Source organism: Marasmius oreades, chromosome 10, assembly GCF_018924745.1.
Source record: "Marasmius oreades isolate 03SP1 chromosome 10, whole genome shotgun sequence".
Lineage (NCBI taxonomy): Eukaryota > Fungi > Basidiomycota > Agaricomycetes > Agaricales > Marasmiaceae > Marasmius > Marasmius oreades.
The window spans coordinates 1,282,271-1,296,150 of record NC_057332.1 but is presented as its reverse complement, the minus strand read 5'-3'; the positions used below and the strand labels follow the sequence as shown (position 1 = coordinate 1,296,150).

At 47.6% G+C, this 13,880-nt stretch overlaps 6 protein-coding genes across 7 annotated transcripts; 4 read left to right on the top strand and 2 right to left on the bottom strand.

Moving 5' to 3' along the window:
- The first annotated feature begins 10 nt into the window (after positions 1–10).
- On the top strand, positions 11–1,882 carry E1B28_002496 (uncharacterized protein). Its single transcript, XM_043159416.1, has 4 exons — positions 11–123; positions 174–410; positions 474–1,491; positions 1,549–1,882. Exons 3-4 carry the CDS (start codon positions 712–714, stop codon positions 1,570–1,572), a joined length of 804 nt encoding a protein of 267 aa, XP_043003017.1. The 5' UTR covers positions 11–123; positions 174–410; positions 474–711; the 3' UTR covers positions 1,573–1,882.
- Positions 1,883–2,095: 213 nt separating this feature from the next.
- On the bottom strand, positions 2,096–4,514 carry E1B28_002495 (uncharacterized protein). The gene is made up of 6 exons (XM_043159415.1): positions 4,336–4,514; positions 3,666–4,276; positions 3,577–3,618; positions 3,468–3,530; positions 3,343–3,410; positions 2,096–3,286 (listed from the first exon to the last, which is right to left on the bottom strand). The coding sequence occupies exons 2-6, from the start codon at positions 4,245–4,247 to the stop codon at positions 2,272–2,274; spliced, it is 1,770 nt and encodes a 589-aa protein (XP_043003016.1). The 5' UTR covers positions 4,248–4,276; positions 4,336–4,514; the 3' UTR covers positions 2,096–2,271.
- Positions 4,515–7,591, top strand: VPS1 (vacuolar protein sorting-associated protein 1). Its single transcript, XM_043159414.1, has 11 exons — positions 4,515–4,772; positions 4,833–4,892; positions 4,949–5,003; positions 5,065–5,500; positions 5,555–5,774; positions 5,823–6,152; positions 6,213–6,362; positions 6,414–6,523; positions 6,584–6,918; positions 6,987–7,218; positions 7,296–7,591. The coding sequence occupies exons 1-11, from the start codon at positions 4,611–4,613 to the stop codon at positions 7,312–7,314; spliced, it is 2,109 nt and encodes a 702-aa protein (XP_043003015.1). The 5' UTR covers positions 4,515–4,610; the 3' UTR covers positions 7,315–7,591.
- A 1,132-nt stretch (positions 7,592–8,723) lies between these two features.
- E1B28_002493 (uncharacterized protein) lies at positions 8,724–10,491 on the top strand. Of its 2 annotated transcripts, XM_043159412.1 has the most exons (4): positions 8,724–9,274; positions 9,334–9,606; positions 9,660–9,749; positions 9,992–10,491. In XM_043159412.1, exons 1-4 carry the CDS (start codon positions 8,750–8,752, stop codon positions 10,058–10,060), a joined length of 957 nt encoding a protein of 318 aa, XP_043003013.1. In that variant the 5' UTR covers positions 8,724–8,749; the 3' UTR covers positions 10,061–10,491. The 2 variants fall into 2 exon arrangements, with proteins under 2 accessions (XP_043003013.1, XP_043003014.1); XM_043159413.1 differs by having other exon boundaries at positions 9,660–10,491.
- A 101-nt stretch (positions 10,492–10,592) lies between these two features.
- Positions 10,593–12,139, top strand: E1B28_002492 (uncharacterized protein). Its single transcript, XM_043159411.1, has 7 exons — positions 10,593–10,817; positions 10,869–11,107; positions 11,177–11,185; positions 11,250–11,345; positions 11,396–11,441; positions 11,502–11,875; positions 11,935–12,139. The coding sequence occupies exons 1-6, from the start codon at positions 10,730–10,732 to the stop codon at positions 11,777–11,779; spliced, it is 756 nt and encodes a 251-aa protein (XP_043003012.1). The 5' UTR covers positions 10,593–10,729; the 3' UTR covers positions 11,780–11,875; positions 11,935–12,139.
- On the bottom strand, positions 12,019–13,635 carry E1B28_002491 (uncharacterized protein; the record flags this gene model as incomplete). Its single annotated transcript, XM_043159410.1, has 4 exons — positions 12,019–12,711; positions 12,776–12,980; positions 13,047–13,486; positions 13,543–13,635. 4 exons carry the CDS (start codon positions 13,633–13,635, stop codon positions 12,019–12,021), a joined length of 1,431 nt encoding a protein of 476 aa, XP_043003011.1.
- Between the last annotated feature and the right edge of the window lie 245 nt (positions 13,636–13,880).

The window sequence follows — 13,880 nt, the reverse complement described above, 5'->3', positions numbered from 1 at the left end:
GTCAAGTGTTCTTTGTAAATACGATGATTCCTCACCCGATTATAATAATCCGTCATGCCTCATTGGAAAGCCCCCTACGGTACTTGGTCTTCGCCAATAACCACAGAGGCAATAACTGGAGCCGTGAGTGATACTTGCTTCGCGGTTCTTTCTCTACTCATTCACACAACTAGTCTACCTTGAACGTTGTTTTGATTGATCCCATTACTTCTGTTGTGTGGAAGAGAGACCACTGAGGGAGGAAGCACCGCTCTAGTAGAAATTGAGAGCGGAAACGACAGTCATTGGGGCAGTTTCCAGTGCTGCTACGGGAGTACATGAGTATGGAGGAGGTGCAGCAACAGTCTACGAGGGTGAGGCGTATTTTTCGAACTTCAAGGATGGACGAATATACGAAATGGATGTCAAAGGTGGAGAGCCCATACCTGTCACATCTGGTGAGCTATACTTATTACCGGGCGTCAATTGTACAGGATCTCGCAGATGGAACATGCAGAAAATACGGCCCATAGATTCGCCTGTATCGATGTTCACCCACGAAACAGGAACTTTTGTCGCCGTCCTAGAAGACCACACAAACGATACACCTTCGGTCATGGCCAACACATTGTGTCTTGTGGATGTTGGAAATAGGAAGGTCACGACCAGCCTCGTTTCTGGCGTTGATTTCTATGCGATGCCTAATTTTCCTCCTGACGGACAGCGCCTCGCATGGTTTCAGTGGTCGCGTCCAGACATGCCTTGGGAAGGTACGCATGGCTGGTGCTGTCACCTCTGCCAATGAGCTCCACGTCGAGAACGTCGCCAAGCGAGTATGAAAAAGTCAACGCCGGTTACGTGTCTTGGGCTTCGAATTGCACATTTCTCTTTACTTGCGACGCGTCAGGTTCAGCAACCCTTGGAAATATACAAATGGTACAGCTTCTCCCGTTATTCAAGAGCCCATATCAGAGGACTTCTCAAATCCTATGTGGTCTCAGCATGTTTCCGTACGTTGTGTTAGATGAGGAGGGTACAAAAGCGGTCTTTACGAGCTATCGGGATGGCAGAAGTGTCCTCGATCTGATCGACGTCAAAACTGCTGTCAAGCAGGAAATTGAGAGTCCATATGTCGTTGTGGAGAATATGCGCGCGGTATCCCTATCCGTTCACCAGTTTGCTTTCGTTGGTCAGGAAATAGATGAAGGGCAGAGAGTCGTTCGGTGTAACATTTCCGACCTGGATACTTCTTCTCCCTCCACCTCATTCACCACTTGGAGACCCAATAGCAATATTGGACAATTCGACAGCTGCCTAGCTTCCGCTCCACAAGGCATGTACCACCCAAAGACGACCTCCTCCATGTCATGTATTTCCATCCTCATAACCACGAGTATTCCGGGTCAAGTGTTGACGGAGAGAAGTCTCCCTGTTGTAAGTGCGCACGGAGGTCCTACCGGGTTCAGGCTTAAGATGGTCAATCCAATATTTCACATCTTGTGGGTTCGCATGGTTCGTAATCGTTACTCATTAAATTTGTGTATCGACAATTCAGTAGATCGTTTTCAGGCTCGACGTCAACTACGAAGGTAGCTATGACTATGGTAGAGTCTAACTGATGTCAGGCCAGCCGTACAGCTTCATTGACCCCAGACGCGTTGTCATACGTGAGGTTCAGCAGGAGGATTCACCACGTTGGCAACTCTTCGGACTTTGCTGCCGGGACGTCACTATATGGTATATCAGGTGTGGTGGCGCCGGCAGAAACTACACACAAGTTTGAGTCTCAATATGGCTTCAAGTTGTTGGGCGGGACTTAATGAGGAGGTGCCGAAGAATTACACCGATAGGTCTCCCATTAATTAATCATATAGAAAGTTTTGCAACTCCGTTGCCAGTGAGATCTCCGTCACAGCTACAAACCAACGATTTGATTTCTCGTAGATTTTTCAAGGTGAAATCGACAAGGTGGTTCCGAAGGAGCCATCTACAATAACATCAAACGAAGAAGAGGACTTCTGGAGTATCGATTATATGAAGCGAGGGCTATGGTTTCCGTCAGAAAGACCACCAGCAAGATGCATTGCAACGAGAACTTGACTTGTACGAGAGAGTGCTAGGTTTGAAAAGTGTCTGAATGCCCGCCCAACCCAAGCGGCATTGGAATTATCTATAGGTAGCACTGCCAAGGTTCTTATTCGCACTGCGGGAGAGGAGGTAAGTCGACTACCATAGCAATCGAATCTGTCTGTAAAGTACAAAAGTAAATCGAAATGCATCAAAATCCGTCCTTTACCATTCATAATATTCTGTGTCCGTAGTCTCATATCCCTGATCATGTCCATCAGCTCGCACAAGGACGTGTAGATCCAACTTTCCCGGAGTTCTCAGCCTCTCATCTAGTTGAAACTTCCATGGTTGATTCTTATAGAGCTCCAATGTCTGAGTCAAAAACTCCTTTCCGCCTTCCTCGTCCAGACGTTCATTGAACGGCATATGCAGATTCCACCCCAAGAACAGCCTGTGTAATTCCCTTTTGTTCCTCTCTTCCGCTGTCCGAGCAAAGATAATTTCGTAAGAGTGCCGTTCGTTATTCAAGGCGTACAAGTACGCCACAAAACCATCATTGTGAGTGTACTCCATATGGCAAGTCTGAATCAGCCAGAGGGTACAGCCGCGTTGTAGCATCGATGAACGTTCCTCATCAAGATCCACTAATTCTTCGCGACCGTATAGATCAAGCGGAGGCTCCCAAGGGGGTTTCACAAACAGCGGATCTTCCAAAGATTCGGCATCACTAGCTTCTTCCTCCTCCTGATACCCATCTTCTTCATCAGGTTGGTGTATTTCTTCATCTTCACCTCCCGACTCAGAGGCACTATCCGCATCCATCATGATCGACTCCAAACCGTCAGAGTCGGAATCCACGTAGAGGTCATCCAGATAATAATGCCGTACGAAATACTCCTCGTCTTCGTCATCGTTGCGGACGCCCTCTTCAGGGAAAAAGCCTGCCCAAGGGTCTTCATCGCCGATAAGAGGACTCTCACTTCTTTGAGCGTTAGAACTATCTGTGAATGCCTTGTATTTCTTGATAGCCTCCACTGCACTCTTGATTAAAAATACGGGGGCAGGCCTGCGTGTGATGATGGCACGACAACAAGGGCAGGTCTTCTGTCGGGATAAGAGATATTCGGGATCTTCCGCATCTTCGGGGTCGATATCCATGTCGTCAACAGACAGAGGCGCTTTACGGAACCAGTCTTGAAGGCATGAAACACACAGAACATGTCCGCATGGAGAGAGACTGATGATGGGATTGTGTGGGTAAACATATAACTTAGAAAGACCATGAAAGCTTACGCGAAAGGTTTAGTCAGATAATCCATGCATATTTGACATTGGAACGTAACTTCAAGAGCGCTAACGAGCTAGGCGGAAAGATAGGTAACAGAAGATAAGGAAAGGAAGTAGCAAATGCTCTGTACCTCTTCATGTTTCGATGCTTTCGAGGAGAGAATTTGAAGTTGAGTCTCGTGCTCCTTCCGTGCCTGAAAAGGTCAGATCATGAAAACTGAGAGGTGAAAACAAATTTACTATCTTGCCAGCGTTGAGTTCCGTTTTAAGCTCTTCTATCCGCTGAGACAGGTGTTTAGCTACTAATGCAATAATAGCTAATGCCTTACTTTGGATTGTTTCTTGATCGTCTTCTTGTGATCTTGTACGGTATTCTTCAGCTCCTCTATCTCTTTCTTCATACGCTCAAACTCAGCCGCAGCTATCGGTCCTGAAAAGGAACCGGAATCCTCTGAAGGTAACTGCTTAGAGGAACGCACAAATAGGCGCTCCTTGCCTTTATCTTTCTTATTGTGCGACTTGTTCTGTGAGGTGGACGGCACTACATGGACGGAGAAATCTCGAGGGTTCGTATGTCGAGAACCAGGTGGCAGAGAAGAGCTACTGGTCGATCTGACCCGTTGACCTGGGTCTGAGAGTTCGTCCATGGATGCAAAAATGGATCGGGTAAGAGTAGAGGTAGAGCTTCGCGGTAATTTGGACGAAGTGAAAGCCACTGGAGATATATCAAATGGATCAGGTCGGGGACCCGTTCGCGAAGGAGAACGCGATTTGTGCCGTCTTGGGGTGGAAGCTTGGTTGTTTTGTGGCGAGGCCGAAATTCCAAACTCTTCGTTGGGATTGAATTCTAGTGCTCTTCGAGACAGTTGACTTCTCTGGCGTTTGTTATTGTTCGTGTAGGTCTGAGACATCTGGTTGCCCTTGTTACCAATTCCTGGGCCTGAAGAGTGACACGAAAGGATCAGAATCAGCTATAGATCATTGCTACCTGAAACTCACCGCACGATGTAGTGACGATGCAGGTGATAGTTACGGCTGCAGTCTAAACGCGTCTCGACGATCCTACAAGTATACAGGACAATAGGTTCCCTGCACGCTGCGAGTTCTGTATATGAGGCAATAAAGAGACAATAAGTAAGTAACGCTTGGAGAAGGACTGGACTTTGTCCCAGTTTGTCCACCGCGCGCTGCGCCGCAACGTCAGACTGCAGCAGACTGCCTCCCTCCCCTTCCTTCATCATCTTTCCCCTACCGAATCCCTTTTCAACGAAATTATGTCGACAAACGGTCCCGCTGGACTAGGTGGAGAGATTGTTACCATCGTCAACAAGCTGCAAGATGTTTTCGCCGCAGTCGGTTCTTCATCCGCACAGATAGACTTGCCTCAAATATGTGTAATCGGAAGTCAGAGTAGTGGTAAAAGTAGTGTGCTCGAGGTGCGTAAAATACACGGTAGCCTTGATAGCTCGTCTGGTTGACCAAGCCATTCCGTTCAGAACATTGTTGGAAGAGATTTCCTTCCTCGTGGCACTGGTATTGTGACGCGAAGGCCTTTGGTACGGAAATGCCTGTTTTGCATTGCTTTGCGTTTCTTATCATACCCCCCCTTTAGGTTCTTCAACTTGTTCATCGACCCGCGACATCAACACCCCAACAGAACGGAAACGGTACGCATTACGCGTCCTTGAAATCTAATTTTGACACTTACATCGGGGGGTCTTTGAATAGCTGTCGCAACCCCTGGTGGTGACCCTTCTGCGAACGCGGACGAATGGGGAGAATTTCTGCATCTTCCCGGCCAGAAATTCTACGATTTCAACAAAATTCGAGACGAAATTGTACGAGACACAGATGCAAAAACTGGCCGTAATGCAGGCATCTCACCACAACCTATAAACCTTCGTATATATTCGAACAAAGTCCTCACCCTTACGCTCGTCGATCTGCCTGGTCAGACGAGGGTCCCTGTCGGAGACCAACCGAAAGATATCGAAAAGCAGATACGAGATATGCTTTTGAAATATATCTCGAAACCTGCTTGTATTATCCTTGCCGTCTCACCTGCAAACGTAGATCTGGCAAATTCTGATGGTTTGAAATTGGCAAGGGAAGTAGACCCGGAGGGTAACCGGACAATCGGTGTTTTGACGAAGATAGACTTGATGTGAGTCTTTGCACTTTTTGTCCTTCAAACTCAAACTTAACCCTTGTATCTCAGGGATGTTGGTACAGATGTGGTGGATATCCTCGCCGGTCGTATCATCCCGTTGAGAATGGGATATGTTCCTGTTGTCAACCGTGGTCAGCGCGACATCGACTCAGCGAAGTCAATTGCAAAGGCTCTGGATGCCGAAAGAGACTTTTTCGAAAATCATCCTTCATACAAAGGCAAAGCGCAATATTGTGGTACCCCTTTCCTTACCAGGAAGCTTAACATGGTTTGTTGACTTGTTATCGCCGTGTTCGTGTTATTCATACTCTCTCAGATCCTCATGCATCATATCCGCGCAACTCTACCCGATATTAAAGCTCGGATTACCCAACAACTACAGAAATACAGTGCTGAACTGCAAAGCCTTGGCGGGTCAATGGCTGACAACTCCGCAAATGTGGTGCTATCCGTCATTACTGAGTTCACAAACGAGTTCCGTACGGTGATTGATGGGAATACAAATGACCTATCGCTGAACGAGCTCTCCGGCGGAGCACGTATAAGCTTCGTTTTTCACGAGTTGTTTAATTACGGAGTCAAGAACATTGATCCGTTTGACCAGGTCAAGGATGGAGATATCCGCACGTTGTTGTACAACTCTTCTGTGCGTTTTAACGTTCCTGCGCCTGGGAGTTGATCTGTGACACCCTTATCTGGTTGACAGGGCTCTACACCATCTTTATTCGTAGGCACGGGTGCATTCGATGCTATCGTGAAGCAGCAAATAAAGCGATTAGACGAACCCGGTCAGAGGTGTTGCCAGCTGGTGTACGATGAGCTTATTCGAATCCTTGGGCAGCTTTTGGGCAAACTTGTGAGTCCACTTTACATCGTTCGCATGATCGCAAACCGATATGTTCTACAGCAAGCTTTCAAACGCTATCCCGCTCTGAAGGACAGATTTAACAGTGTCGTGGTGGCTTTCTTCAAGAACGCAATGGTGCCCACAAACAAGTTGGTAGCTGACATGGTTGCGTGAGTTATCTACTCATGTTCGTGTCCATTTACGTTCACAATGCTCACCCAAACTCTTAGCGCGCAAGCCTGCTATGTCAACACTACTCATCCGGACTTTATCAGCGGTCACAAGGCCATGCAAATTGTTCAGGACCGTCTAAACGCGAACAAACCCGCTACGCCTACTCCTGATCCCAAGACTGGCAAGCTAGCTCCTGGAGCGATCAACAACAATCGTGATCTGGACGTTGAGCCGAAGAAAGAGGAACCTAGTTTCTTTGGAAGCTTCTTCTCTAGTGCAAAGGGTACACAGAAGAAGAAACCTACGGGGCCACTGATCGAAGCTCCTCCCCAGGTGATTAAACCACAAGCAGCGTTGAATGAGAGAGAGACTATGGAGACGGAAGTTATCAGTGCGTTCCATCTTCTTTTGCTTAGAGTATGTTCGGCGGTGAAGTTAATGGTGTCGTTTCCTGAACAGAACTTCTGATTCACTCATACTTCAATGTCGTGAAGAGGGAGATAATTGATATGGTTCCCAAGGCCATCACTCTCACATTGGTGAACCACGCGAAAGAGAATTTACAGAAAGAGTTGTTGCAGGAGCTGTATAAACCCGAGGTGCTGGATGAGTTGTTGAAGGAGAGTGAGTACGTTGTGAACAGAAGGAAGGAAGTTGTTGGTATGGTGCAGGCCCTTAATAAGGCGGAGGAGTGCGTTTTCTCTCTGCTTTGTGTGTTGTTTGTTCACTAACTGTATATCCTGTTGTGTTTTCTTCTTTTGTTCTCAGGATCGTCGCAGGTGTTTAATCCGGTCTCGCCCATTCTCTGTCGCTGTTCTCGTTTGTTGGACACTCTACTTCGATATTCATTTCCTCGTGTGTGGATCATTTCTAGAACTTCTCATGACTGCTACTGTCTGCAAGTCGCGAGCAGCGTGTTCTCGCCATTCATTCCTGGTCCTTATGCTCACTCCCCTCAATTATCCTACCCTAATACCCATCCATGATACATACTAGCGTAGTTGTATATAACGCAGGCACACTTTCATTTCAGGTAACATCGTGAGGGGGCTTTCGCTTTTGGCTTAACAGCATTGAGTACTGGTAAAGGCTTCAAGCTTCAAGGATGAAGCAGAGCAACACCCAGAGTCAAGTTATGATTCCATCAAAGTCTCAGGCGCTGTTCTCATCGAAAGAAGATCCATGATGCGAACGTATCAATCAATCACTTGGGGGCGGGGGCGGGTTGATATGAATGAATGAATGATCATGATGAATATATTGAGAGCATAGAAGGTACAATCGTCAAAAGAGCACGGCCAAAATATCATGAAATGTGACAAAGAGGATGCAGATACTCTAGCGCAGAATGCAAATAAGGGCACCTCAATCCGCCACTTCAGAGTCCACGCCATAAAAACAAACGAAGTTGAAAGGCGACGGGAATCAGACGGGAGTGGATCAATGACACCTACGTAATGAGACCGGTTAAATATACCCGTCCCCGGTTTCGGTAAAAAAATATTGCCAAGATTCAGGTAAAGGAGATGAAGGGCACCACTCGAGCAAAAGGGAGGTATGGAAACGAAGACTAAGTAACTTAGTAAGTAAGTGAAGGTGCAGGACGCAGCGGGAATCCGCATCCGAGCCTTAACAAGCAATGTGATAAGGAATCGTGTGACCACATGCTGTGCGGTGGCGTCGATCAATGACTCGAGCGCTAAGCGCTTATCAGATGTGACATGTTGCGAGAGCGACCGGCACGGCCAAGGAGAGGATGGTCCAGCGAATTGGAGAAAATCGAGGAAGCGATGCAAGCTTTGTCGATGTGCTTCGTGGATAACCATGTTCAGGTATCAAAAACTGACATCTAGATACTGGACTGGTTATAGGATGAACGGAAGAAATCGGAAGAGGTGATAGGAGAGCTGACGTGGTCGTTAGGGTGGACATCAGGTAAACATTCCTGGCGATACCCCGTTCAATTAAGAGCCTATTCGTTCGGATGGCTACGAAGCCTGCAGAAATCGACGTTGAGAGCAACGAACAGGAAAGGGTATGGTGTGAAGAAAACGGGCAACATGGAAGAATGGAAAGGGTAAAGGGTGACGTAACGTTTGCTTCCGGGCGCTGATGAAATAAGATCGGAGTGTAGCGGAGTTTGAATTTTGTAGTATATAGAGAGCAGGGAGGTCTCGCTTTCTTTCCTCCCATTCCCACGGTCCAAAAATTTTCATAGATAAATGTCTTTTGCATTACCCGCTCGCCAAGTCACTTTTGGTCGCTCGAATGTATCGCTGCAGCAACAACAACTCTTTCAACAACAACAGCAACAACAGGCTCAGCAACGCCAGCAACAACAGCAGCAGGCTCAGCAGTCACAGCCAGCCGCCACCGGCTTAGCTTTACCCACATCTAACCCCTACCTATCACGTCCCGGAGGCGGTCTCGCGTTACCCGGTCCTTCACCCCTCTCGACTTCCTTCCAACCCCCTGCTCAAGCTCAAACTACTGTCCCACAGTCGAGTGCCAAACCGTCAACTTCCTCGACGTCGCCCCCTCCCGCGACCAACGCGGTTGCAGGTCCATCTACCCCAACAGCCTCAGCTGCTACTCCTAAACCTCTCACCCTCGAACAACAGCATATCACCGCTGTCGAGGGGATTGTCCCGACTCTACAAAACATTGTCGCCACAGTGAACCTCGATTGTCGGCTGGACCTGAAAACTATTGCGTTGCACGCGCGTAATGCCGAGTACAATCCGAAGGTTGGTAAAGTCTCCTCGGGTTTGTTTACTATGATGCCCAACTTCGCTTGAATTCATAGCGTTTTGCCGCCGTTATCATGCGTATTCGTGACCCAAAGACTACAGCTCTAATTTTTGCCTCGGGCAAAATGGTGGTAACCGGTGCCAAATCGGAGGACGACTCGCGACTGGCGTCGCGCAAGTACGCGCGTATTGTGCAGAAACTCGGTTTCGACGCCAAGTTTTCCGAGTTCAAAATTCAGAACATTGTTGGCAGTTGTGATGTCAAGTTTCCCATTCGTTTGGAAGGTCTGGCCTACAGCCACGGACAGTTCAGTAGCTACGAGCCAGAGGTCAGTGGGCGCCCGTTTGTCATGGCCATGCATTTACTCACATGGACTTGTAGTTATTCCCTGGTCTTATCTACCGCATGATGAAACCAAAAGTCGTGCTACTCATCTTTGTTTCGGGAAAGATAGTCCTGACCGGCGCAAAGGTAAAGTCTACTCATTTTGTCTTCATGGCGCTCCTCTTGGTATCATGAAGCGCTCACGGCGCCCATGCTCTACCACGCTTCACGAGTGGTATACGTTTTTGAGCTCTGTACTGTCGTCTCTGTTTGGCGCTCAAGGCGTTTAGAGATGATGAGGTGCACTCGATGTATATCACGTCGTGGGACAGTGGATCTTGTCATTCGTCAACAACATCCGCTGATACCTCTCCCACCACAACCATTAGGTCAGAGAAGAGATATACACGGCATTCAATCAGATATACACCGTGTTATGTGAATTCCGAAAGCCGTGATCGTATCCTTCTTGACGTGGACTTCAGCTAGTCGATCGTCGTCGGTGCAGCCTACCTCGCCGCCTTTGCTTTTTACCCTTATCATTATTCTTTCTTCCCTTTCGATACCTTACTATGCTTCTCGGCGGGATGGCGAGGTTGGACGCCGTGGCTGGCGATGACGACCATGACGAGACGACATGCTCAGATTTCATAAAATAACGTTTCAGGCATTAATGGTTACCCAACGACGTACTCTTTTGTCACTGTATTATCTCTTGTTTCTCTTTTCCTTTTCTCTTTGTCGTATCAAGCAATTACCATCATCCCCCCCACCTACGCAAGCATTCCTACATATACAAACCGCTACACAGTTTCATGCATCTGTCTTTGTTTCTTTTTTTTTTGTTGGTACTACGGTGCCCAGAAAATATAGAACGATTGAATCCGAATTGGCAAATTATGTCCAACTTAGTATAACGATCGGTCTTTTCGGTGATTCATGCAAAGGTTCGGGCTCCTCGGAGCGGTAGGTCCGATCCGCCTCCATGTACCCGTTTCTGTCTCCATCTCGAAGCGGACCGCTTATTATGGCATACTGTAGCCCGCCGGATCGGACCTACCAGGCTACCACACTTAACAATCGACGATGAAGGACCGATATTTGATATCTCTTCCTTCAAAAACTCCATGGCTTCTGCAACTTCTACCAACGCGGTTACAGTCTACTGTGGCTCATCCACAGGAAGCGAGCCAACATATATCAAGGCAGCTACCTGTCTGTGGTCTCCATTCCTTCCAGTCCCTCTATTGATTTCTTTTTTTTAAGCTCTAGGATCAGCTCTCGCAAAAGCCAACCGCCGACTCGTTTATGGAGGTGGGGAAAAAGGTCTCATGGGCGCTGTATCTGGAGCTGTTATCGCAGGTGGAGGAACCGTAACGGGAGTTATACCTCATGCGATGCTTGCGGCTGGAGGAGAACAAGATAAAGTCCGGCCTCCTGATGGGCAAGCTGTGGATAAACCGGGAAAGTTTGTATCAGTGGTTTTAGAACCCGATACTGAGCAGGTGCGGGGTATTGCGAATACGTATTTTGTCTCATACGTCTGATTCCTTGTCCCATTACTTCCTGTTTAGCTCCAAACTGTAGGTAGAGATTTTGCCAAGTACGATGTGAAACTTGAAAATACCGACCTTGGGGATGTCATAGATTGTCGTTCCTTCAATGCATGAAAGAAAAGTTGAAATGGCCAGACGATCGTGCGGGTTCATTGGTTTACCAGGTGGTTACGGAACTTTTGAGGAGGTATGTCTTTTTGGGAGTGATTGATACCCAAACTGACTAAGGCCAAACAGGTTCTTGAAGCAGTAACATGGACCCAACTAGGGATTCACGATAAACGTATGTTCGTTTAGAAGAGCCCCTCAAACAAAACTTGACTTGAGCGACAATTTTGTCTAGCCGTCGTCCTTATCAACGTCCTTTCTTTCTACGATCCTCTCCGGGACCTAGTAAACAGCGCGGTCAACGCGGGTTTCATCCAGCATTTCAACAAATCTCTCATCATCTTTGTGGACGGACCTGCTTCTCGAGAAGAACATCAGACATTTGATTGGGGCACAGCAGCGTTAGATGCTCTTGAAAGTTGGCATCAGTCAAGACACGGGATGCCAAAAGGGTTTTTTGATTGGACACAAACACAGAATGGAGGAAGTGAAGAGAGTCTGAGTGTCACATAGACGCCACAATTCGGCCATCAGAGACGGAGTAATACCGATGCATCATTCAGCTAACAGGCATAATCAGAATATCTGCAACGCGTTTTCTTTTTCTGAGTGAGCTTCTCCGACCAATCTATGTGGTTGATCATTCAGTACATAGTGCTTCTGATCAGGCCTCCGAGTTGGAGATGTAATTACAAATCCAGGCGACGACAAAGAACCAGAAATGATACCATACTCTACTGGTAAAAGTACAATTAAACAAAGTCCACAACACTCAAAAGAGAAGGGTATGGTATAACCAACCGACCGCGAAATCCATCGAAGAGGTAACCCGGTGTATTCATTGAACCACCGTAACTCAACCTGGTCGGATTACTGATCTTACCTTCATTGACTTCACAGAGGACAATTTTGTCACTGGAGCCACGCCCTAAACGATGAGTCCGAGCGGTTATCCTTGCACGACCAGAATTGTTTGAAGTGACGAATAAGTTGTGCACCATAAATAGCGGGGATTGCGCGTCTACGTCCACAAGGAAGAGGGGGTCGTCGGGGGTATCGAATAAAATGTCGGTGCTATGAACAGGAAGAAATACGGTGAACGTTCGTACTTCGACGGGTCGTGGAACATCAGAGGCGTTGAAAGCAGCTACTAAGGTGAATTTTGTGCCCAAGGACGCACCAGAAGGCAGGGCGATCGTTTCGTCAGATATGACGACTGGTTCTGAAAACGTTCCTGGAAAGATGCCATGATTGAAATGAGTTTGAGTTAGCACCCCGACGTTATTTGGCGGCGGAAAGGCGTATGTTTCAAAACTCGGGTCCTGTTGGAGCATGCTGGCTGGTATGAAGCTTCCTCTTTCGCTGGTATGTATCACGAGAATGAGATTTGCTGACGGGATGTACTCAATATATTGGCGATTGTGGGCCTGCCATGTATCTGCTGCCTAGAAAGGAAATACTGGGATCAGGATCGGATTCAACAAGTTGAAAGTTGTTGATTAGACATACCGACGCAGGGAACCGATAAGTCCTTTCAGAGGCGATATCGTATATGGTGGGTAGGATCCCGGGATCGGTAGCGTTTTTCCCTTGATCAGAGAAGACCAAGCCATTGGAATTGCAGACACTCGGGATATCGTCTAATGGGGGCGCTCGAAGCTCGGCTATCTGTATCAGAGGGATTTTCTCCGTTGGCTGGAGTCGCAAGATAACCCTTGTAGGTCGGTCCGTCGTCAGTTCGGGCGAGCGACTAGTGGTGTTGAAAACTAGGATGACTTACACAGAATCATGGGTAGGGTATTTTCGTTTGATCATGGAAATGTGTATTTCCCCGTATTTCTTGCTTCTACCAGTTGGCCCGCGGTGGCTGGCGAAAAAATATTTGTAACGAGGTTCGGACTGGTGAAAGATCGGCTGGTCCCAGTCGTTACCTGACGTTTCGAGATCGAACAGAGTTAAAGAGGACCGACCCGCGATGAACATATATCTGCCATGGAACAATTCCATGAATTGAATATCGCTGGCAAGCTTGGTGATGTGTCGAGATGACCTGACTAGAGGCGATGGACGTTTCCAATTTTCATCGAGAAGGAGATAACGTTCGAGGTCGCGGTCATCATGAGACTCTAGAGGACCGTCAGGGAGGAATGGAGAGTATGTGAGTGCAGCTCGAGTCCAAACGCAGCGCTCTTTTGTTAGCCGGTAAGCCCGTCTGCATGTCTGCATGATCTGAATTCTAGTCCTTGTCAAACGTACGACGCGATTTCTGGACGTACCTGTCGGAAGACCGTCAACTCTAGTGGTGAAAATCGAGCCAGAATTTCCAACAGCGGGTCATTTCCCAAATCCAGCATGTTTTTAGGGATCATGGTGGTGGCAGCAGGTTGAAATAGCGGTCCAAATAGGGGATTGTTCAAGTGAGGGCGTTCCGAGCAGTAGTGGCATGCGTATCAGACAATGCATCAGTCGCCTAGAGGCCCTTTTATACGTGAGATGTACCTGGTGATAACTGTCCTCGAATGTGCTGGTCGGCGACTAGGAAGGGCCCCACGAACCTAGACAGCATTTAAGCTAAATCGGCTTTTCGGATGACTTACTTTGAATAGTAGACGTT

Coding starts and splice junctions, on each gene's coding strand:
- E1B28_002496 (XM_043159416.1), top strand. CDS start 712: ATGGTTTCAGTGGTCGCGTCCAGACATGCCTTGGGAAGGTACGCATGG. Junction 1,492..1,548: donor ACATCTTGTGGGTTCGCATG/GTTCGTAATCGT, acceptor GATCGTTTTCAG/GCTCGACGTCAACTACGAAG.
- E1B28_002495 (XM_043159415.1), bottom strand. CDS start 4,247: ATGTCTCAGACCTACACGAACAATAACAAACGCCAGAGAAGTCAACTG. Junction 3,619..3,665: donor CGATCAAGAAACAATCCAAA/GTAAGGCATTAG, acceptor CACCTGTCTCAG/CGGATAGAAGAGCTTAAAAC. Junction 3,531..3,576: donor AACTCAACGCTGGCAAGATA/GTAAATTTGTTT, acceptor TGACCTTTTCAG/GCACGGAAGGAGCACGAGAC.
- VPS1 (XM_043159414.1), top strand. CDS start 4,611: ATGTCGACAAACGGTCCCGCTGGACTAGGTGGAGAGATTGTTACCATC. Junction 6,153..6,212: donor CGTTGTTGTACAACTCTTCT/GTGCGTTTTAAC, acceptor TCTGGTTGACAG/GGCTCTACACCATCTTTATT. Junction 6,524..6,583: donor TTGGTAGCTGACATGGTTGC/GTGAGTTATCTA, acceptor CCAAACTCTTAG/CGCGCAAGCCTGCTATGTCA.
- E1B28_002493 (XM_043159412.1), top strand. CDS start 8,750: ATGTCTTTTGCATTACCCGCTCGCCAAGTCACTTTTGGTCGCTCGAAT. Junction 9,607..9,659: donor TCAGTAGCTACGAGCCAGAG/GTCAGTGGGCGC, acceptor ATGGACTTGTAG/TTATTCCCTGGTCTTATCTA. Junction 9,750..9,991: donor TAGTCCTGACCGGCGCAAAG/GTAAAGTCTACT, acceptor CACAACCATTAG/GTCAGAGAAGAGATATACAC.
- E1B28_002492 (XM_043159411.1), top strand. CDS start 10,730: ATGGCTTCTGCAACTTCTACCAACGCGGTTACAGTCTACTGTGGCTCA. Junction 10,818..10,868: donor ATATATCAAGGCAGCTACCT/GTCTGTGGTCTC, acceptor CTTTTTTTTAAG/CTCTAGGATCAGCTCTCGCA. Junction 11,346..11,395: donor GTTACGGAACTTTTGAGGAG/GTATGTCTTTTT, acceptor AAGGCCAAACAG/GTTCTTGAAGCAGTAACATG.